Source organism: Raphanus sativus, chromosome 8 (assembly GCF_000801105.2).
Source record: "Raphanus sativus cultivar WK10039 chromosome 8, ASM80110v3, whole genome shotgun sequence".
Classification (NCBI taxonomy): Eukaryota; Viridiplantae; Streptophyta; class Magnoliopsida; order Brassicales; family Brassicaceae; genus Raphanus; species Raphanus sativus.
Window position 1 is genome coordinate 1,136,952 of NC_079518.1, and position 16,142 is coordinate 1,153,093.

At 38.2% G+C, this 16,142-nt stretch overlaps 3 protein-coding genes and 1 long non-coding RNA gene across 4 annotated transcripts; 2 read left to right on the forward strand and 2 right to left on the reverse strand.

The window, feature by feature from the left end:
• Positions 1-3,369: 3,369 nt before the first annotated feature.
• On the forward strand, positions 3,370-4,212 carry LOC130498701 (uncharacterized). Its single transcript, XR_008937638.1, has 3 exons — positions 3,370-3,530; positions 3,599-3,692; positions 4,054-4,212. It is a non-coding gene; the product is annotated as an uncharacterized LOC130498701 (long non-coding RNA).
• Positions 4,213-7,023: 2,811 nt separating this feature from the next.
• LOC108818934 (UPF0725 protein EMB2204-like) lies at positions 7,024-8,880 on the reverse strand. The gene is made up of 6 exons (XM_018591892.2): positions 8,715-8,880; positions 8,420-8,566; positions 8,152-8,332; positions 7,920-8,074; positions 7,745-7,828; positions 7,024-7,655 (listed from the first exon to the last, which is right to left on the reverse strand). The coding sequence occupies exons 1-6, from the start codon at positions 8,874-8,876 to the stop codon at positions 7,272-7,274; spliced, it is 1,113 nt and encodes a 370-aa protein (XP_018447394.2). The 5' UTR covers positions 8,877-8,880; the 3' UTR covers positions 7,024-7,271.
• A 479-nt stretch (positions 8,881-9,359) lies between these two features.
• LOC108821892 (photosystem I subunit O) lies at positions 9,360-10,216 on the reverse strand. The gene is made up of 3 exons (XM_018594882.2): positions 10,057-10,216; positions 9,898-9,970; positions 9,360-9,775 (listed from the first exon to the last, which is right to left on the reverse strand). Exons 1-3 carry the CDS (start codon positions 10,142-10,144, stop codon positions 9,499-9,501), a joined length of 438 nt encoding a protein of 145 aa, XP_018450384.1. The 5' UTR covers positions 10,145-10,216; the 3' UTR covers positions 9,360-9,498.
• Positions 10,217-10,815: 599 nt separating this feature from the next.
• On the forward strand, positions 10,816-13,812 carry LOC108818687 (GTPase LSG1-2). The gene is made up of 7 exons (XM_018591608.2): positions 10,816-11,189; positions 11,345-11,446; positions 11,530-11,616; positions 12,124-12,217; positions 12,283-12,339; positions 12,421-12,500; positions 12,585-13,812. The coding sequence occupies exons 1-7, from the start codon at positions 10,963-10,965 to the stop codon at positions 13,651-13,653; spliced, it is 1,716 nt and encodes a 571-aa protein (XP_018447110.1). The 5' UTR covers positions 10,816-10,962; the 3' UTR covers positions 13,654-13,812.
• The last annotated feature ends 2,330 nt before the right edge of the window (positions 13,813-16,142 follow it).

Consider the following 16,142-nt stretch of genomic DNA (forward strand, 5'->3'; position numbering starts at 1 on the left):
CAAAGGCGATTCGAATTCCCACTATTTCCGAACAACCATCGTTCTCAACGTCGGCTATCTATCTCACTTCATTCTCACCGTTGTCGCCGCAGCTTCTTCTAACCTAGCGCCGCCGATTCCTCTAAACCCTAGCGCCCCCGCTTCCACTATTTCCGAACAAACCGTCGCCCTCGCCACCGTGCTCACCAACGTTCTCACCGCCGCTTACTCTAAACACTAGCTAGCACCGCCGTTTCTTCTAAACCCTAGCGCCGCCGCTTCTTCTAAACCCTAGCGCCGCCGCTTCTTCTCTGTAAACCGTAGCGCCGTTTCTCTGTAAACCCTAACGCCGGTAAAGTCATCAAACTCGTGGAAAAGATGAACATAAAAACGTTGTTCTCTTTCAATTTACTCATTCTCACCGTTTCACGTTTATTTTTTCAGATCTATAACCACAATGACGAGTACTCGAACTCCTTCTGCGACTAATCAGGTCCGCTTGAAATTTTTCTACTGGAAGACTTGTAAGTAAGTCGTCTGGAAAGTCTTCAACCTGGACGACTTAGTACGTCCATTTGGAAGACTTTCCAGACGACTTAAATATAAGTCGTCAACTAAGTCGTCCAGTTGGACGACTTTCTAGACGACTTATATTTAAGTCGTCTACTAAGTCGTCTGGAGTAACAATTAAGGCGTGATTGATTTAGCTTGTGTTCTGACTTCTATTGTTGTCTTTGATTATTTTGCAGACAAAAAGGATGGATATTCCAGAACTCCCCCGTAGGTTATACACATTAGGGGAAGAGCCAGAACCCCACAATAGCATTTCGTATCATACGGATAACACGAAGTTGCATACTGCTCTTAGGGAAGCTCTCACTGATGCTGAATTTGAAGAGCTCAAGGAGTCGAGATTGGGAGTTTTCATCAAGTTCAAGGAGCAGGGATTTGGTTGGGCTTCAAGGCTGGTTCACCACTTGCTCGGTTTAAAGCTGGACATTAAGAAGAAGTACGAGATGTGGTGTCTCGTTGGTCCAGAACCTGCGAGGTTTTCACTGTTAGAGTTTGAAAACATCACTGGTCTAAACTGCGACTACATCGAGGACCTTGAGACACCAGAATGTGAAGTTACCCCACAGATGGTTTCTTTCTGGGAGATGATGGGAGTTCATCGGGAAGCTGGGCCAAGTACTGATCAGATAATAGCAGCACTGAAGAGATGCGGGGATTGGTCCAGGGAAGATCGCAAGCGACTCGCGTACCTTTCCATCTTCACTGGATTCATTGAAGGAAAAAGTTCTCAAGCGCTACACGAGCTACTCTCGCAAGGCTAGTGATGGATTTAGAAAGGTTTGAGAATTATCCATGGGGGAGAGTCGCGTTTAAGGTGCTGATGGACTCTTTGTGGAACAAAGATATTACTGGCTGTTACACCGTGGATGGCTTTATACAAGTTCTTCAGGTCTGGGCGTACGAAGCTATTCCGGGATTGGGTGCTAGTATTGGTCTACCCAGAGCAACAGTCTGTCTCCACCGATTCTGGCTTACGACGGCAGCAGAGGCCGCAGATTCATGAAAGCTGCTATCTTGAGTCAGGTACCTTTCCATCTTCACTTAATTAAGTCGTCCGGAAGGTCTTCCAGCTGGACGACTTAGTAGACGACTTATTATAAGTCGTCTGGAAGGTCTTCCAGCTGGACGACTTAGTAGACGACTTATTATAAGTCGTCTGGAAGGTCTTCCAGCTGGACGACTTTAGTAGACGACTTATTATAAGTCGTCTGGAAGGTCTTCCAGCTGGACGACTTAGTAGACGACCTTATTATAAGTCGTCTGGAAGGTCTTCCAGCTGGACGACTTAGTAGACGACTTATTATAAGTCGTCTGGAAGGTCGTCCAGCTGGACGACTTAGTAGACGACTTATAATAAGTCGTCTGGAAGGTCGTCCAGCTGGACGACTTAGTTGACGACTTATAATTAAGTCGTCTATTTAGTATTTTGTTTCAAATATCTAACTCGATTCTTCTTCTATTTACTGCAGACCCGCGTGATCAACTTTGTGAGAAGGACATTAGTGAAATGTGGCCAAAATGGGACTCTGAGGTTGATGACGTGCCCGCGGAGAACATCATTAAAGTGATGTATGATCGGAGACCGTGGAAGTGGACCATGGATTGCTGGGAAGTCACTGGTACAAAACCCAAGTTTGTGACTCCATCGAAAAGAGCCAAAGAGATGGTTGTGGAGGAGGTGGAGGAAGACAATCAGAGACCTCGGAAGAAAGCTCGTAAAGAGGCTCCTAAAGAGGCTCCTAAAGAGGCTAGAGAAGAGGCTCCTACAGAGGCTACAGAAGAGGCTACAGAAGAGGCTAGAGAAGAGGCTAGTGGGTGACCAGGAGGAGTTAGAGAAACATGTTCAAGGACTTAGGTGACATGATGAAAGAGGGGTTTAAGAAGTGCATCAGGGAGATTAGGAAGATCTCCGATAGATTGGAAGCTGTGGAGAAGAAGGTTGGTGTCACCAATCAGGCTACCCTCAAGCCCCAGAAACCGGGGTTAGTAAAAACACACCCTACCCCACAAGCCCCAGAAACCGGGGCTAGTAACAAACAGACTACTCCTCAAAAAGGATCAGCCTCCACTTCAAACCAATCATCCTACTCCTCCCACCAGACAGCCTGCTCCTCAAAAGGCAAAGCCTACTCCTCAAAAGGCGAAAACAGCCTGCTCCTCAAACTAAACAGCCTGCTCCTCAAACTAAACAGCCTGCTCCTCAAAACGAAACAGCCTGCTCCTCAAACTAAACAGCCTGCTCCTCAGACGAAACAGCCTGCTCCTCAAACGAAAAAAGCCTTCTCCACAAAAGAAACAGCCTTCTCCTCTGCCCAAAGAGGTTAATATCAAATCTTTAAGTCGTCTGGTCTTTGTATAGATTTGTAAATATATAAGTCGTCTGGAAGGTTTTCCAGCTGGACGACTTACAAATAAAGTCGTCTGGAAGGTTTTCCAGCTGGAAAACCTTCCAGACGACTTATTTGTAAGTCGTCCAGCTGGAAAACCTTCCAGAAGACTTACAAATAAGTCGTCTGAACTCCAGCAGGAACCAAATCCTCTCCCAACTTTTATTTAAGTCGTCCAGGGTTAACTTGTTCTCTTTTATTGCAGAGATTGTTGCCGGAGGATACAGCAGATGAGGCGATCTCGGTATATAAGATCTTGCCGGAGGATAAAGCAGATGGTGTCACCTCCAAAGAGATTGTTCCTCTCACTTCCACTGACCAACCGAGCTTCGCTTCCAACGATCAACAACCGAGCTTCGCTTCCACCGATCCAGCTTCAGCTTTCAGAACCGAGCCTGGTTTTGGACCAAACAGCTCCCACTGCTTCTGTGCGTGCAACGGAAGTGAACGACCGAAGAAACCTGCTCCCACGCAGATATCTCCTTATACGGCAGAGAGAAGGAAACTCCTTAGAGTGGGAAAGTATAATCCATTTCCCACACTAAACAGACCTAAGATGAAGGAGCTCGCTGATTGGTTGAAAACTGATCCGTAAGTGATTGCTTTACCCATAATAGCTTGATTTAGTCTACCAAAACTGATTGCTTTTTTGTTTGCAGTGATTATTTCACTAAGGAAGAGGACAAACCACGTACATCACCAACTTGGTGGTATCAAAAACTCCGGACATCCAAAGCATGGCTGGAAGACGTAGTAAGTCTTCTGCTTATCTTTAAGTCGTCTGGTAACTTGTCTTTGTATAGATTTGTAAAATATATAAGTCGTCTGGAAGGTTTTCCAGCTGGACGACTTATTTGTAAGTCGTCCAGCTGGAAAACCTTCCAGAAGACTTACAAATAAGTCGTCTGGTAACTTGTCTTTGTATAGATTTGTAAATATATAAGTCGTCTGGAAGGTTTTCCAGCTGGACGACTTACAAATAAGTCGTCTGGAAGGTTTTCGAGCTGGAAAACCTTCCAGACGACTTATTTGTAAGTCGTCCAGCTGGAAACCTTCCAGACGACTTATTTGTAAGTCGTCTGGAAGGTTCTAACTTGTATTATTTTATATGCAGCATATAGATGCTTGGATGAATGTGCTGAGGCAGAGGTATAAGGAGAACCCACAATGTTTCCGGAGCGAGCGAATGTGCTTCCTGGATCACAACTTTACCCAGTCTTGGAGAGAACAGTATCTGGTCTTCAAAACATCGTCGTCTGATCACAATGGTTAGGAAAAATGCTACCTAGTGGGGCGGCGAGTTTGTATGACGGATCAATGCCTTCATTTTGCCAATCAAACAAGAAGTGGGGGGAGGACATTGATGATATCTATGCGCCACTGAACTTGGACAACAAACATTGGGTGGCTATTTGGATATCGATCCCTAAGAGGCACATAGTCGTCTGGGACAGCATACCTTCAACTACCATACCAGAAAGATGGGATGAGATAATGGAGCCTTTTCTCGAGATGGTCCCTTATCTGATTGTGGAGTGCGGAGACCAGATGCATGGGTTGGAGCGATACACTTATGAGAGACTCCTCAAAGATGTACCCACGGCCAACAATGGTGATTGTGGCGTGTACGCTGCAAAGTACATTGAATGTCATGCTCTTGGGGTCCCCTTTAGCCCTAAAGACTTTGCTAGGTCCAATGCGAAGACTATGAGGGATACTATGGCTTTGGCTATATGGACGGAGCTTGTTGATCAGCATCTGAAAGATAATGAGGATGGTGGTATGTTTGTAGGCATGTATGATTAGATACACAAATCAATTTGTATAGATTTTTTAACTTGTATAGATTTTTTAACTTGTATAGATTTTTTAACTTGTATAGATACACAAATCAATTTGTATATTTGAACTATTTGTATACACAAATCTATTTGTATATTTGAACTATTTGTTTACACAAATCTATTTGTATGTTTGTGGGCATGTATGATTTATTTGATTTTCTAACTTGTATAGATTTTCTAACTTACAAATAAGTCGTCTGGAAGGTTTTCCAGCTGGACGACTTACAAATAAGTCGTCTGGAAGGTTTTCCAGCTGGACGAACTTGTCTATCACTTGTAACATGAATGGGAGGACTGCTTGGAGTCATCATCATTTCTGCTGGTAATGAGTAGCTAATCTCCACAGTCACTGATCTCATGTCCAGGTTATAATCTTCTTGAGCCATTGCAACAAGTTCAGCATGTGTTGAATCTTCATTCAATAAAAACAATCTTGCTCCTTTGAGATCATCAACCACAAAATCCCAACGGAAATCTCTCAACAACCATTCTCCATACACTGCATGTAACTTAAAAATCATCTGCAAATATTCAAAATAAAACACATTAGTAAACATAGAGAAAATGAAGAAGTTCAACAAACATTATCGCAGACGACTTAGATTTAAGTCGTCCAGAAGACTTAAAGGTAAGTCGTCTAAAGAGGTCACTTTTGCAATTGAAAATTAAAAGGGACGACTTAATTCTAAGTCGTCCGGCTTTGTTTGTTAAAAAAAAAAATTCAGACGACTTATATATAAGTCGTCTACGAAAAACGGGCTAGTTTTGCATTTGACCGAATCGTGTCAGATCTTTGACTATTTCTGGACGACTTATAAATCAGTCGTCTCTGGAAAGTAAAAATTTCAATATTTTATTCAAACTAGACGACTTACACGTAAGTCGTCCCAGGTTAGTTTTGTAATTGAAAAATAAAACTTGAAATTTAACTTTCTCCAGACGACTTAACTAAAAGTCGTCCAGCTAGACGACTTAATTTAAGGTCGTCCGGGATAAGCAAGGTTTGGACGACTTAATTGGGAAAAATTCTGGACGACTTTGCTTTCCCCGGACGACTTTAAATTAAGTCTTCTGACGGGACGACTTTATATTATGTCGTCTGGTAAAAATTAAATTATGAAGTTTTATTTTTCAACTACAAAACTAACCTAAGACGACTTACACGTAAGTCGTCTAGTTTAATAAAATATTGAAATTTTAACTTTCCGAGAGACGACTGAATTATAAGTCGTCCAGAAATAGTCAAAGATCTGACACGATTCGGTCAAATGCAAAACTAGCCTGTTTCTCGTAGACGACTTATATATAAGTCGTCTGGACTGTTTTTTTCACCAAACAAAGCTGGACGACTTAGTTTAAGTCGTCCGTTTGACCAGAAGACTCATCAGTAAGTCTTCTACATACAGATGACTTACTTGTAAGTCTTCTACGCGAACAGATTTTGAAAAAAATTCAAATTCGTACCTTCAACTAGGTGAGATGACTTTGTTTGCACACAGGGTCTTCTCCAACCACCCAGAACCTCAAACGAAAGCAACCGTAAGTCAAAACGAAAGAAATATGGCTCCAAACAATTTTGAATCAAAAGCTTCAGTTTTTTGGATGAATATGGAGAGAAAGTGAAAGAAATGTTGTTTTTAGTTCATAACAATTGAAACAGAGAGAGTGTAAAGAGATTTACGTGCATTAAAGGGCATTAAAAGCTCCAAACAGTTCGTACAAGGTTGTTCCCACTATTCATGGCAGTGGCAATATTGTAAATACTTGAAGAAAATGAGGTTGAGACAGTAAAGAAGTCATTTTCGAAAAAAAAAAAAAAAAAGGGTTAATGGCATTTTCGTAGATAAAATGCAGATGTGGGGTTAAAAACTCAAAAAAAAATGAGTCAAAAGAAAAGGTTAGTTTTCTGTTTGAATTCAAGTTTTGAGTCACTTTTGCAATAAGCCCCATATTAATTGTGTACACTCAACCTTAAATCGACTCTACAGATATAAAAGCTGATATGATGCCTTCTAGTTAAGAAAATCAGTACACCAAGTGATATCAGACCTGACAAGATAGGCAGGTGGATTCAAGCAAAAGTCATTCATACCTAGAAGCAGGTAAAAGATTAGAGATTATTCTTGCATATCAAAATGTGAGACATGTTTAGTCTAATTTATGATATGTGTATTGAAGTACACGCTTAGGGACATGAGTACACGCTTAAAATAAATAAAGAGACCAAAATCACAAATTTACATAAGCATCATGCAGTAGTTCAATACTACCATCCAATACACACCTTCAAATGTCTATGCCAAAAGCATAAACAGAGAAACCAAAAGCACAAATTAATAATAGTTAAATACTACTCCATCCGATACAAATGTCTTAAACAGAGACCAAAAGCACACAACACATAAGCATCACTAATAAATAGTTAAAATACTACCACAATCTGATATGCATGTTCAAATGTCTTAAATTACTAAATAGAGTTGATAAGTCAACTCGTGGGGGAAGAGCGGAGACCACGGTTCTTGTACGTCTGATACCACCTAGGACTAGACAACCTCCACAGCTTAGGAACTCCTAAGCGACGCTTAAGCTTTCGGGATCCCTTCTTAGAAGCTGCCAAAGCCGAAGCCGCCGTTGCTGCTTCTTCTGCAATCCAACAATCACCTTGGATGCTCAATTTTCCTATAGCCCCGTCGACGATTCGTCTCACCACAGCTTGGTAGTGATAAGGCTCACCAGTCCTAGCCTTGGCCAAGTCCTTGTATGCTATGTAGATGACCGCAGCTTCAGACTTGAGACTTGGGGGTTCCTTATCATCTAGAGACTCAATGGCTACTTGGACAATCTCCAAGTCAAACTTGGAGAGATCCCTCTGCAGTAACAAACAAGATTTTATATTAACACCAAATAGATTATAGATATGCTAAAAAAACTGAAAGTGAGAGAACATATAAAACTTACAGCAGTAATCCACCTATGTGAAGTACAGATTGCAAGTTCCACATACAAAGAAATCCAATCACATTGCAACTCAGATTCATTCAACTGCCAAAAAAAAATACATAATATTAGTAATTAAGTACTACGCCAAAAGCAAAATTGATGCATGCAAGCGACCACAAATAGAGTATATTACCATGTAAAAACGCTGCTTTGTGTCACTGAAAGTGGAGGGCCATGGAATTACTGACTTGGTCCTGTTCCAGCCAGCCAATCTGTCTGGGAAGGTTGTAGACACTGGCTCGGAATGTGGACGTAAGAAAGGAGTTGACTCCTTTGAACTCTCGGATCCTATGCAATATGTCAAACATAGTCAGCAAATTAAAAGTAGTGAAACTGATTAAATGTATCAACAAAGCAAACTTTACCTTGAGGTCTAGAGATGGTGCATTTCAAATCCAAAATGCCAAGATGTACTTCCCGTACGAGAACCTGAAACACTTGCTGGAAACCGGTAGATGGAAGACGCGCAACCAAGGTCATGTAATAAGGAGATGCAGCACCACGCATGATGAATTTCATTAAGCTATCTAGCTCAAAGTTTGTCCCCTGCAAGATATTAAAAAAAAAAACAGATGAAACTCTTTAAGCTGCATTAAAAGCGACATACTAGTTAAGTTTGTTGTTTGTTTATACCTCTAACCAGTTGTAGCGATGAAGGCCGAGCTTGGCATAAAGATTCGCCAAGGCGCAGTTAGGGTATACACGCCCTTCACCACATTCCGCACGTATCCAGCCAAAGTCCCAACGTCTTGGTGGAAACCCCTCCGGGAAGTTGAAAAACTAACAATAGCCACATCAGAAAAGCAATCAATCAGTGACAAAGGGCTTTTAAGTTTCCGAAAGTCATCTCCAGTAAAGAAAAAAAAAAGCACAATCATAGATAACAATTTGAAAAAACATCAACTACTAAGAAGGAAGTAATACTCACATCCAGCTCTTCCCTTCGTACACAACTCTGACTCATCTCCTTAGTATGTTCTCCAGCGAAGACGTCTTCCTCAAGTCGGAAGGTTTTTAGGTTTGCTAGGAGTAGGAGAGTGGTTTCTTTTCTGGGCTTCATTTGGGCAACGAGAAATATTTCTGAGCCCATGTAATTTTAGATGTTGTGTTTTGCAAAACTATTCTTTTGTTCCATTTATATATAGATAATTAATATTTGTATGCGAATGATTTGCGCTAATGTCATTGTTTTATCATAATCTAGGTTCAAATCTAAGAACAATATTCTTATGTTAGTTATATTATATAGGAGAAAATCCATTAATAGGGAATTTGTGTTTAATCTGAACTTTATTGTAAAGTCCAGTATATACAGCTAGCGCTGGTTCAGGTTTGTTCTTTTACAACATTCGCTTTTGACTTAAGCTACTGCCCGAACCTAACTAGTTGCTTTTCAACAGGAGAATGAACTCATCGACATGGTGACCCGAGCTTTACAGAATGCGTGGGTGTTTAGTGTATAATGTGTAGTTAAAACGTAGTTTAGCTCTCTTTGATAACCTTTTTAACAAAAGTGTTGTTAGAACCTCCTTATAATCAACAGTTCTACTCATCGCTTGGATCCTCGATACAGTTAACAAACTCTTTTGTCGATATTGAATGAAACATCAAACATAGCAAAGGAATAAAGCTTAGTTTTGAGTAATAATTAATATTACACAAGAGAGGGGACAACGAGAAAGATGTATTACAAATGGGACTAGAGAAATGGTTTATCTCTCGAAGTAATCCTCGGTCCTACCCTTGAATCCGATTTGTCCGAAGGTGAGACAGATGAAGAGACCTAAGTGCCACGTAACCAACCACAACCAGAACTGTGAAGTGAGTGCTGGAGGAGTTGGGAAGTGAGCGAGCTCATTTCCTATGCTCTCAAAGAAGAGACCCGTCAAGCTCTTCCCATTTATCGCCGGAATACTCGACGGAGCTAGCCATCCGATCAGTCCAAACCCCACCACGTTTAGGTCTCTCCTCAACCAGTTCCTCTCAAAGCTTTTTTTTTTCATTTGTCAAGCAAACAAAACTATTATCAGAGAAATACCCTAAAAGATACCTTATAAAACAAGTTTTCTTTAGTACTCTTAATTAGGTATAAGCAGAAAAATAGAACCTACCAAGTGAATCTTCCTCCTGATGCTCCGTTGACTCTCAGAGGGTTCTTTGCTCTTAATGTTGGTTTTAGAAAGGCTAAAAACATCACAAGTTACACATATATGATATGTCTAGGCTTAGCTCAATTATTCAAATGATGAGAAGAAAGAAAACAGTAGTACATGAAGAGAAGGCTTTGGTGTTGATGCGTGAAACAGATGATCCTCCGAGACCTATCACCGTCGATGGGGTTGCAAATGCTGTTGCCATTCTTCTTCTTTTGCTTCTTTCTCCCAAACCGTTCTTTGTAAATACAACACAAAAAAACAAAGAAATAGATTTGATTTTTGTGGACGAAGGAAGAGATTTCCAGGATGTATTTCTAACCAATAGCTTTGTGACACCTCACTGTTTTCTTTGATATTGTGGGTCTACTTACTTCTTGGATAAGAATAATTCCATTTTTTTTCTTTTCATTTTTCTCTAATTTTTTAGTTTGTATTTAAAAATGTAATGTATGTGAATATGTTATTATTATTTATTATCATTCAGATATCAATAAGAATTATATAATTTTTACTTTTGTTAATACTTATGTAATTCTCTTAGATTTATCTATAATATGGAACATATTTTTATTTTGGTCACACACTTAAAATGCTTTATGCTTACAAAAAAAATGGATGTACAAACTAGTAAATCATCACTTACATTTTAGCTTTAGGAATCATAGATAGTTTAATAAAACTCAACACAAATTTATTTAATAATCTGAAATTATATTATTTATATACTAATTCTTGAAAATTCCAGATATTTTAAAAATGTTTTCATTTGACGCAAGACCGGTAAAACCGTTATCCCTAGTAAAGGAGGGTAAATATTAGAAATTACACATTTACCCCCTCGTAAAACTTGAAATCAGCTTCACCGTGCGTGCAGCCCCAATGTGGTCGGCGGCTGACGTTTTCTTAACCTAAGGAAAAGCTCAACTCTTTCAACATTAACAACAAAACCGCCTTCAGAGTCACATCGTCTCAAAAGGGTTTTAGACTTTTAGGGTTTTACAGAGAAAGAGAGAGAGAGAGATGGGGAAGAGCGAGAAGACGACGCTGGGGAGATCCCTGGTGAAGCACCACAACCACATGATTCAGGAATCGAAAGACAAAGGCAAGTACTACAAGAATCTCCAGAAGAAGGTTCTCGAATCCGTCACCGAGGTCAGCGACATCGACGCCATCATCGAGCAGGCCGAGGAGGCCGAGCGTCTTTTCGCTATTAACCACAGCAACACCACTCCTCTGCCTATCAACGTGTAAGCTTTCTCTCTTGTTTCAAAAAGTTGTCATTTGATTGAATTAGCTATTCTTTGAGCTCAGCTTGCACCTGTAATGTTTAGATCTCTGTTTTGATTTGGTATGATGAATAGAGTCAACCAGTGAGCTCTCTAATGTGTTTGGTTTGGTACAGAGACACGCAGTCTAGCTCAAGTACTATAGCAGCTGAAGAGTGGAGGGAGCAACAGAAGATAGAGGAGGCTTTACATGCTAGTAGTCTTCAAGTTCCTCGAAGGCACGTGTTTTTTTTTCTTTTAGTTGAATTGATTTCTCCTTTTTTTTACATATCTCTGAGATTTTTATTTTCTACATCTTCAGACCTCCTTGGACACCTGAAATGTCAGTGGAAGAACTTGATGCTAATGAAAAACAAGCTTTTCTCAATTGGCGTCGGATGCTTGTCAGGTTAGGCTTTTGTGCACCTCATTTTAATGACCCTGTTACCATTCTCTACTTCTCAAGTGTCACTGAAGTGCCTGTTAGCTACATACATTAGATCAGCTTCTGTTTTATAGTTCTCTCTCAGTTTGAAAGGGCATGTATGATGTATCTTGATCAATTGTGCCCCTTTTATATTACTGAGAAGGAGAAAAAAAGAAAAAGAAAATCCCACTCTTGTATCAGTTCTTTTCAGCAGATTTAATTTCACTGTTGTGTTCTGTATTAATTTATATATTTTGTTTCAAAACTAGGGAATGCTTTAAAGCTATTGTAGTATTTTGGCAACATTTGTACGATTAAGGTGTGTTCAAGATATCGTTCCTTTAAAAACCAAGCTGGATAGATAGAGTTTATATCATTTTTTCGAAAATATATTAGGTGTATGATTTTGTTTTCTGTATTTGCACATTTCTAAGTGCCGCATTGCTATTTGCTCATGCATGCTTGCTCTCCTGTGTCTGTTGTGTTCAGGTTGGAGGAAAACGAAAAGCTTGTGCTGACACCATTCGAAAAGAACCTGGATATCTGGAGACAGCTTTGGCGTGTTCTTGAACGAAGTGATTTGGTAAGGTGTAACTAACCCTTACATTTAGCTTAATTTATGTTATTTAATACTTATCCTTTGTGCAGATTGTTATGGTAGTTGATGCTAGAGATCCACTGTTTTACCGTTGCCCTGATCTTGAGGTAAGACTGCATTTTCTCCCAACTTTAGAGTCCACTTGACATTGTATTGTTGATTACTTAAAGATTCGTCTTTACACACAGGCATATGCTCGAGAAATTGATGAGCATAAGAAACTGATGCTTCTAGTTAACAAGGCGGATCTTTTACCTCCTCATGTCAGGTATGCCTATTGTTCCTTGCTACTTTGCCTCCAACCTCTTCTTATGTCTTCTAATCAAATTATTTTTGCTTAACATATCTGTAGGGAGAAATGGGCAGAATATTTCCGCAGCAACGACATTCTCTTCGTGTTCTGGTCAGCTATAGCTGCTACAGCTGTCCTAGAAGGCAAAGTCTTGAAAGAGCAATGGAGAAAACCCGACAACTTTCATAAGACAGACGATCCAGACGTTGTGATATACGGTAGGGACGAGCTGTTGTGCCGTTTACAGTCCGAGGCTCAGGAGATTGTCAGAGCGAGGAACTCCAGAGCAGCTGTTGAGTCTCAACGTGAGAATGCTGTCGTTGGATTTGTAGGTTACCCTAACGTGGGGAAGAGTTCTACCATCAACGCATTGGTTGGTCAGAAACGAACAGGTGTCACCTCTACCCCGGGAAAAACAAAGCACTTCCAGACTTTGATCATCTCCGATGAGCTCATGCTGTGTGACTGTCCCGGTTTAGTCTTCCCTTCCTTCTCGAGCTCGAGATACGAAATGATCACTTGCGGTGTGCTTCCTATCGACAGGATGACAGAGCACCGCGAAGCTATTCAGGTGGTTGCTGACAAGGTCCCTCGCCACGTCATCGAGAGTGTCTACAACATTACTCTCCCCAAACCCAAAACATATGAGCGTCAGTCACGTCCTCCTCTTGCTGCTGAGCTTCTGAGAGCTTACTGTGCTTCTCGTGGCTACGTGGCCTCTAGTGGACTACCTGATGAAACCAAAGCAGCGAGGCAGATTCTAAAAGATTACATTGGAGGTAAGCTGCCGCATTTTGCAATGCCGCCTGGGATGACCGAAGAGGACAACACTGGTCCAGAAACGGGTTCAGATTCTGAAGAAGGTTCAGATGATGAGGAAGAAAGCGAGCAAGTTCCTGGTATTGATGACGTGCTGGAGGATCTGAGCTCGTTTGATCTGGCGAATGGGCTTGCGTCTACTAAGAAAGTGAGAGTGAAGAAGGAAACTGCGTCACATAAACAGCACAAGAAGCCGCAGAGGAAGAAGGATAGGAACTGGAGGGTTAAAAACACAGAGGATGGAGATGGGATGCCTGTGGTTAGAGTTTTCCAGAAACCTGCTAACACAGGGCCTCTCACAATGCGTTGATCTCACCATATTGTATAACATCGAAAGTTTGTGATATACAAGATGGTGTGTATTGTCAAAAGAAGATACTTCAAAGTTTTTTTTTCGTTTTATTTATAGTGTGATAACAGTTGAACCTGTTGTAGGTTTTCGAATCTATTGATGTTTTTGTTTCCAACTTTTTTAGTCTTGTTTGGTGAAAAAGTTTGGTAAGAATTACAAAGTGAAATCTGGTTTAGGTGTCTATTACAGACCCGGGTTTAATTTCTGGTTGATGCATGGTTCTAAAAAGCCCGTCTCAACTGCAAATCGGTTGAAATTGAAACAATTTTCATAAAATCTGATATATATATAATTCAAATCAGTTTAAACTATTTTAGTTGGATTTAAATTAATCTAAAATTAAATCTATTAAATTAGTAATGTTAATATAAATCCATAAATATCTTTAACTTTCTTGTTTTATATATTTAATTTCGATAATCATTAAACTAGTTTTATAATGAAAATCAAAAACTAAAATACCTTATATAAATATAAAACTAGAATTTAGCATGTACATCTACGCGAGTTTTTCATCTATATTAATAAAAAAAAATTTATATAACAATATTGTTATATCTGCGGTGAAAATTTGAGTTTTTGTAATCTAGATATCAGTCTAGATATAAGAAGATATATAAATGTAAATGTGTCAATCTATACCAAAACTTTTCCGATATTTTAAAATTTTCGGATTATTCTTCAAAATTTTAAAACTAATAAAAAAAAATAATCTGATATAGATCTTAAGTTTGAAATTAGAAAATCAATAAAATATATGTCATGAAAGTTTATTGTTTTGAAAAATATGAAGAGAAATGATAAAATGTTGAATGTATAATATATCTAATGAAAAAAAAATAAGAAAATAGGCAAAATTTAAATTTTATGTTCATTATTTCTATTTCTTGAGGATTTTTAATTTCATTACTGTAAATAGAAAAACGTGTGTACCAAATATTACAAAAATAAATTAAAACTGATGATAAAATTATATTACATGTCAAAACAATAGAACATTGTATGATAATAATGTGGAATAAAACATACATATCAGTGCTATAGAGTTAGATAATATATAACATTTATAAAATTTAAACACCATAATTTAATAATATTGTTTTATAAGAACTCAATTAATCTCATCTTGATACAAAGAAAATGCTTGAAAATCAAAATATTATATTGTTGAACTTTTTAACTCACTTCTTTTTGAGAAGGTAACTCTAGAAAATCAAGTTTTGGTATAATAATCCTTATTTGATCAAAGCTTGTTCAGTCTGTTCTTAATAAAAACTTATGTCTTGTATCATATGTTCTCAATAAAAATTTATGTCATATATAAGAAAGATAGAAGATCAATGGCAATAAGAAAGGGGATCAAATGTGTGGATGCATACATTTATATTTGTTTTTAATCACCAACTTATATAGACAATCAAAAGGCTTAATTATTATTGGGTATGTTCAAGTTTTAATACATTACATTTTTATCAAAGGTTTCCAAAATTTCCAGAAAACCAAAACAGTTAGAATATAATTAAATTAGATAACTAATTAAGTTGGTCCATTGTTAGTCAAAGACTAATACATTCTTAACAAATATTTTAAATTCAATGACTAAATCACACATGAATACAATTAATTTAAATTTTACTTTTTTTTCTTAGTATATGTGTATATATATATATATATATATAATAAATTAAAATTTCATTAACATCTAGATCTCGTCTAGACCTAAAATGATCTGCATAGTAAGTCGTCTAAAGTGAGAGTCTCCTCTTCGATCTCAAACATTTGCATTGTTTGGCGAAGGTATAAACTTCAAGTGTCATTTCCGATTAAAACGATTGGTTGCATAATTTGCATCCAAACACCAAGTGTCTTTGTAGTATTCATATCATGTGGTTTCTTCGTCTCTACTTTAATATTTAAACTGGATTATGATCCGTTCTTTTAAATGGTAGGTATATCTTTGGTTTAAATATTTTTAAGAAAAATTTAATTATTATATTTGAATTTTTTGTAATTATATATATGTTTAATATCAATTTAATTTTGTAAATAGTATTTTAAATAAATAAAATATATTATTGGACATAACATTTATCAATAGGTCATATTCATTTTTTTATTAAGTAGATGATTACCTTCTTTCAGATATCATACAAAACATCATCATTAGCAACCATTTCAGGAGATTGTTAAAAAAAAAACCATTTCAGGAGATATGAAGATATGTTTTATTCTCTTGATCAGTAATCAAACTAAAAATGTCATAAATATGGAAATCAATAATAATCAACAACATTCAATTGGTAATTTATAAAAAAAAAATTTTGGTAACAGTTCATCAAATCTAGTTAACTTAAAAAAATGATTTCTGGAATATTGCTATTAAGTATATAAACCAGATTTGAAGAGAACCGGCTGAACATTGGTTTCGGTTTGGGTTGGGATTTGGA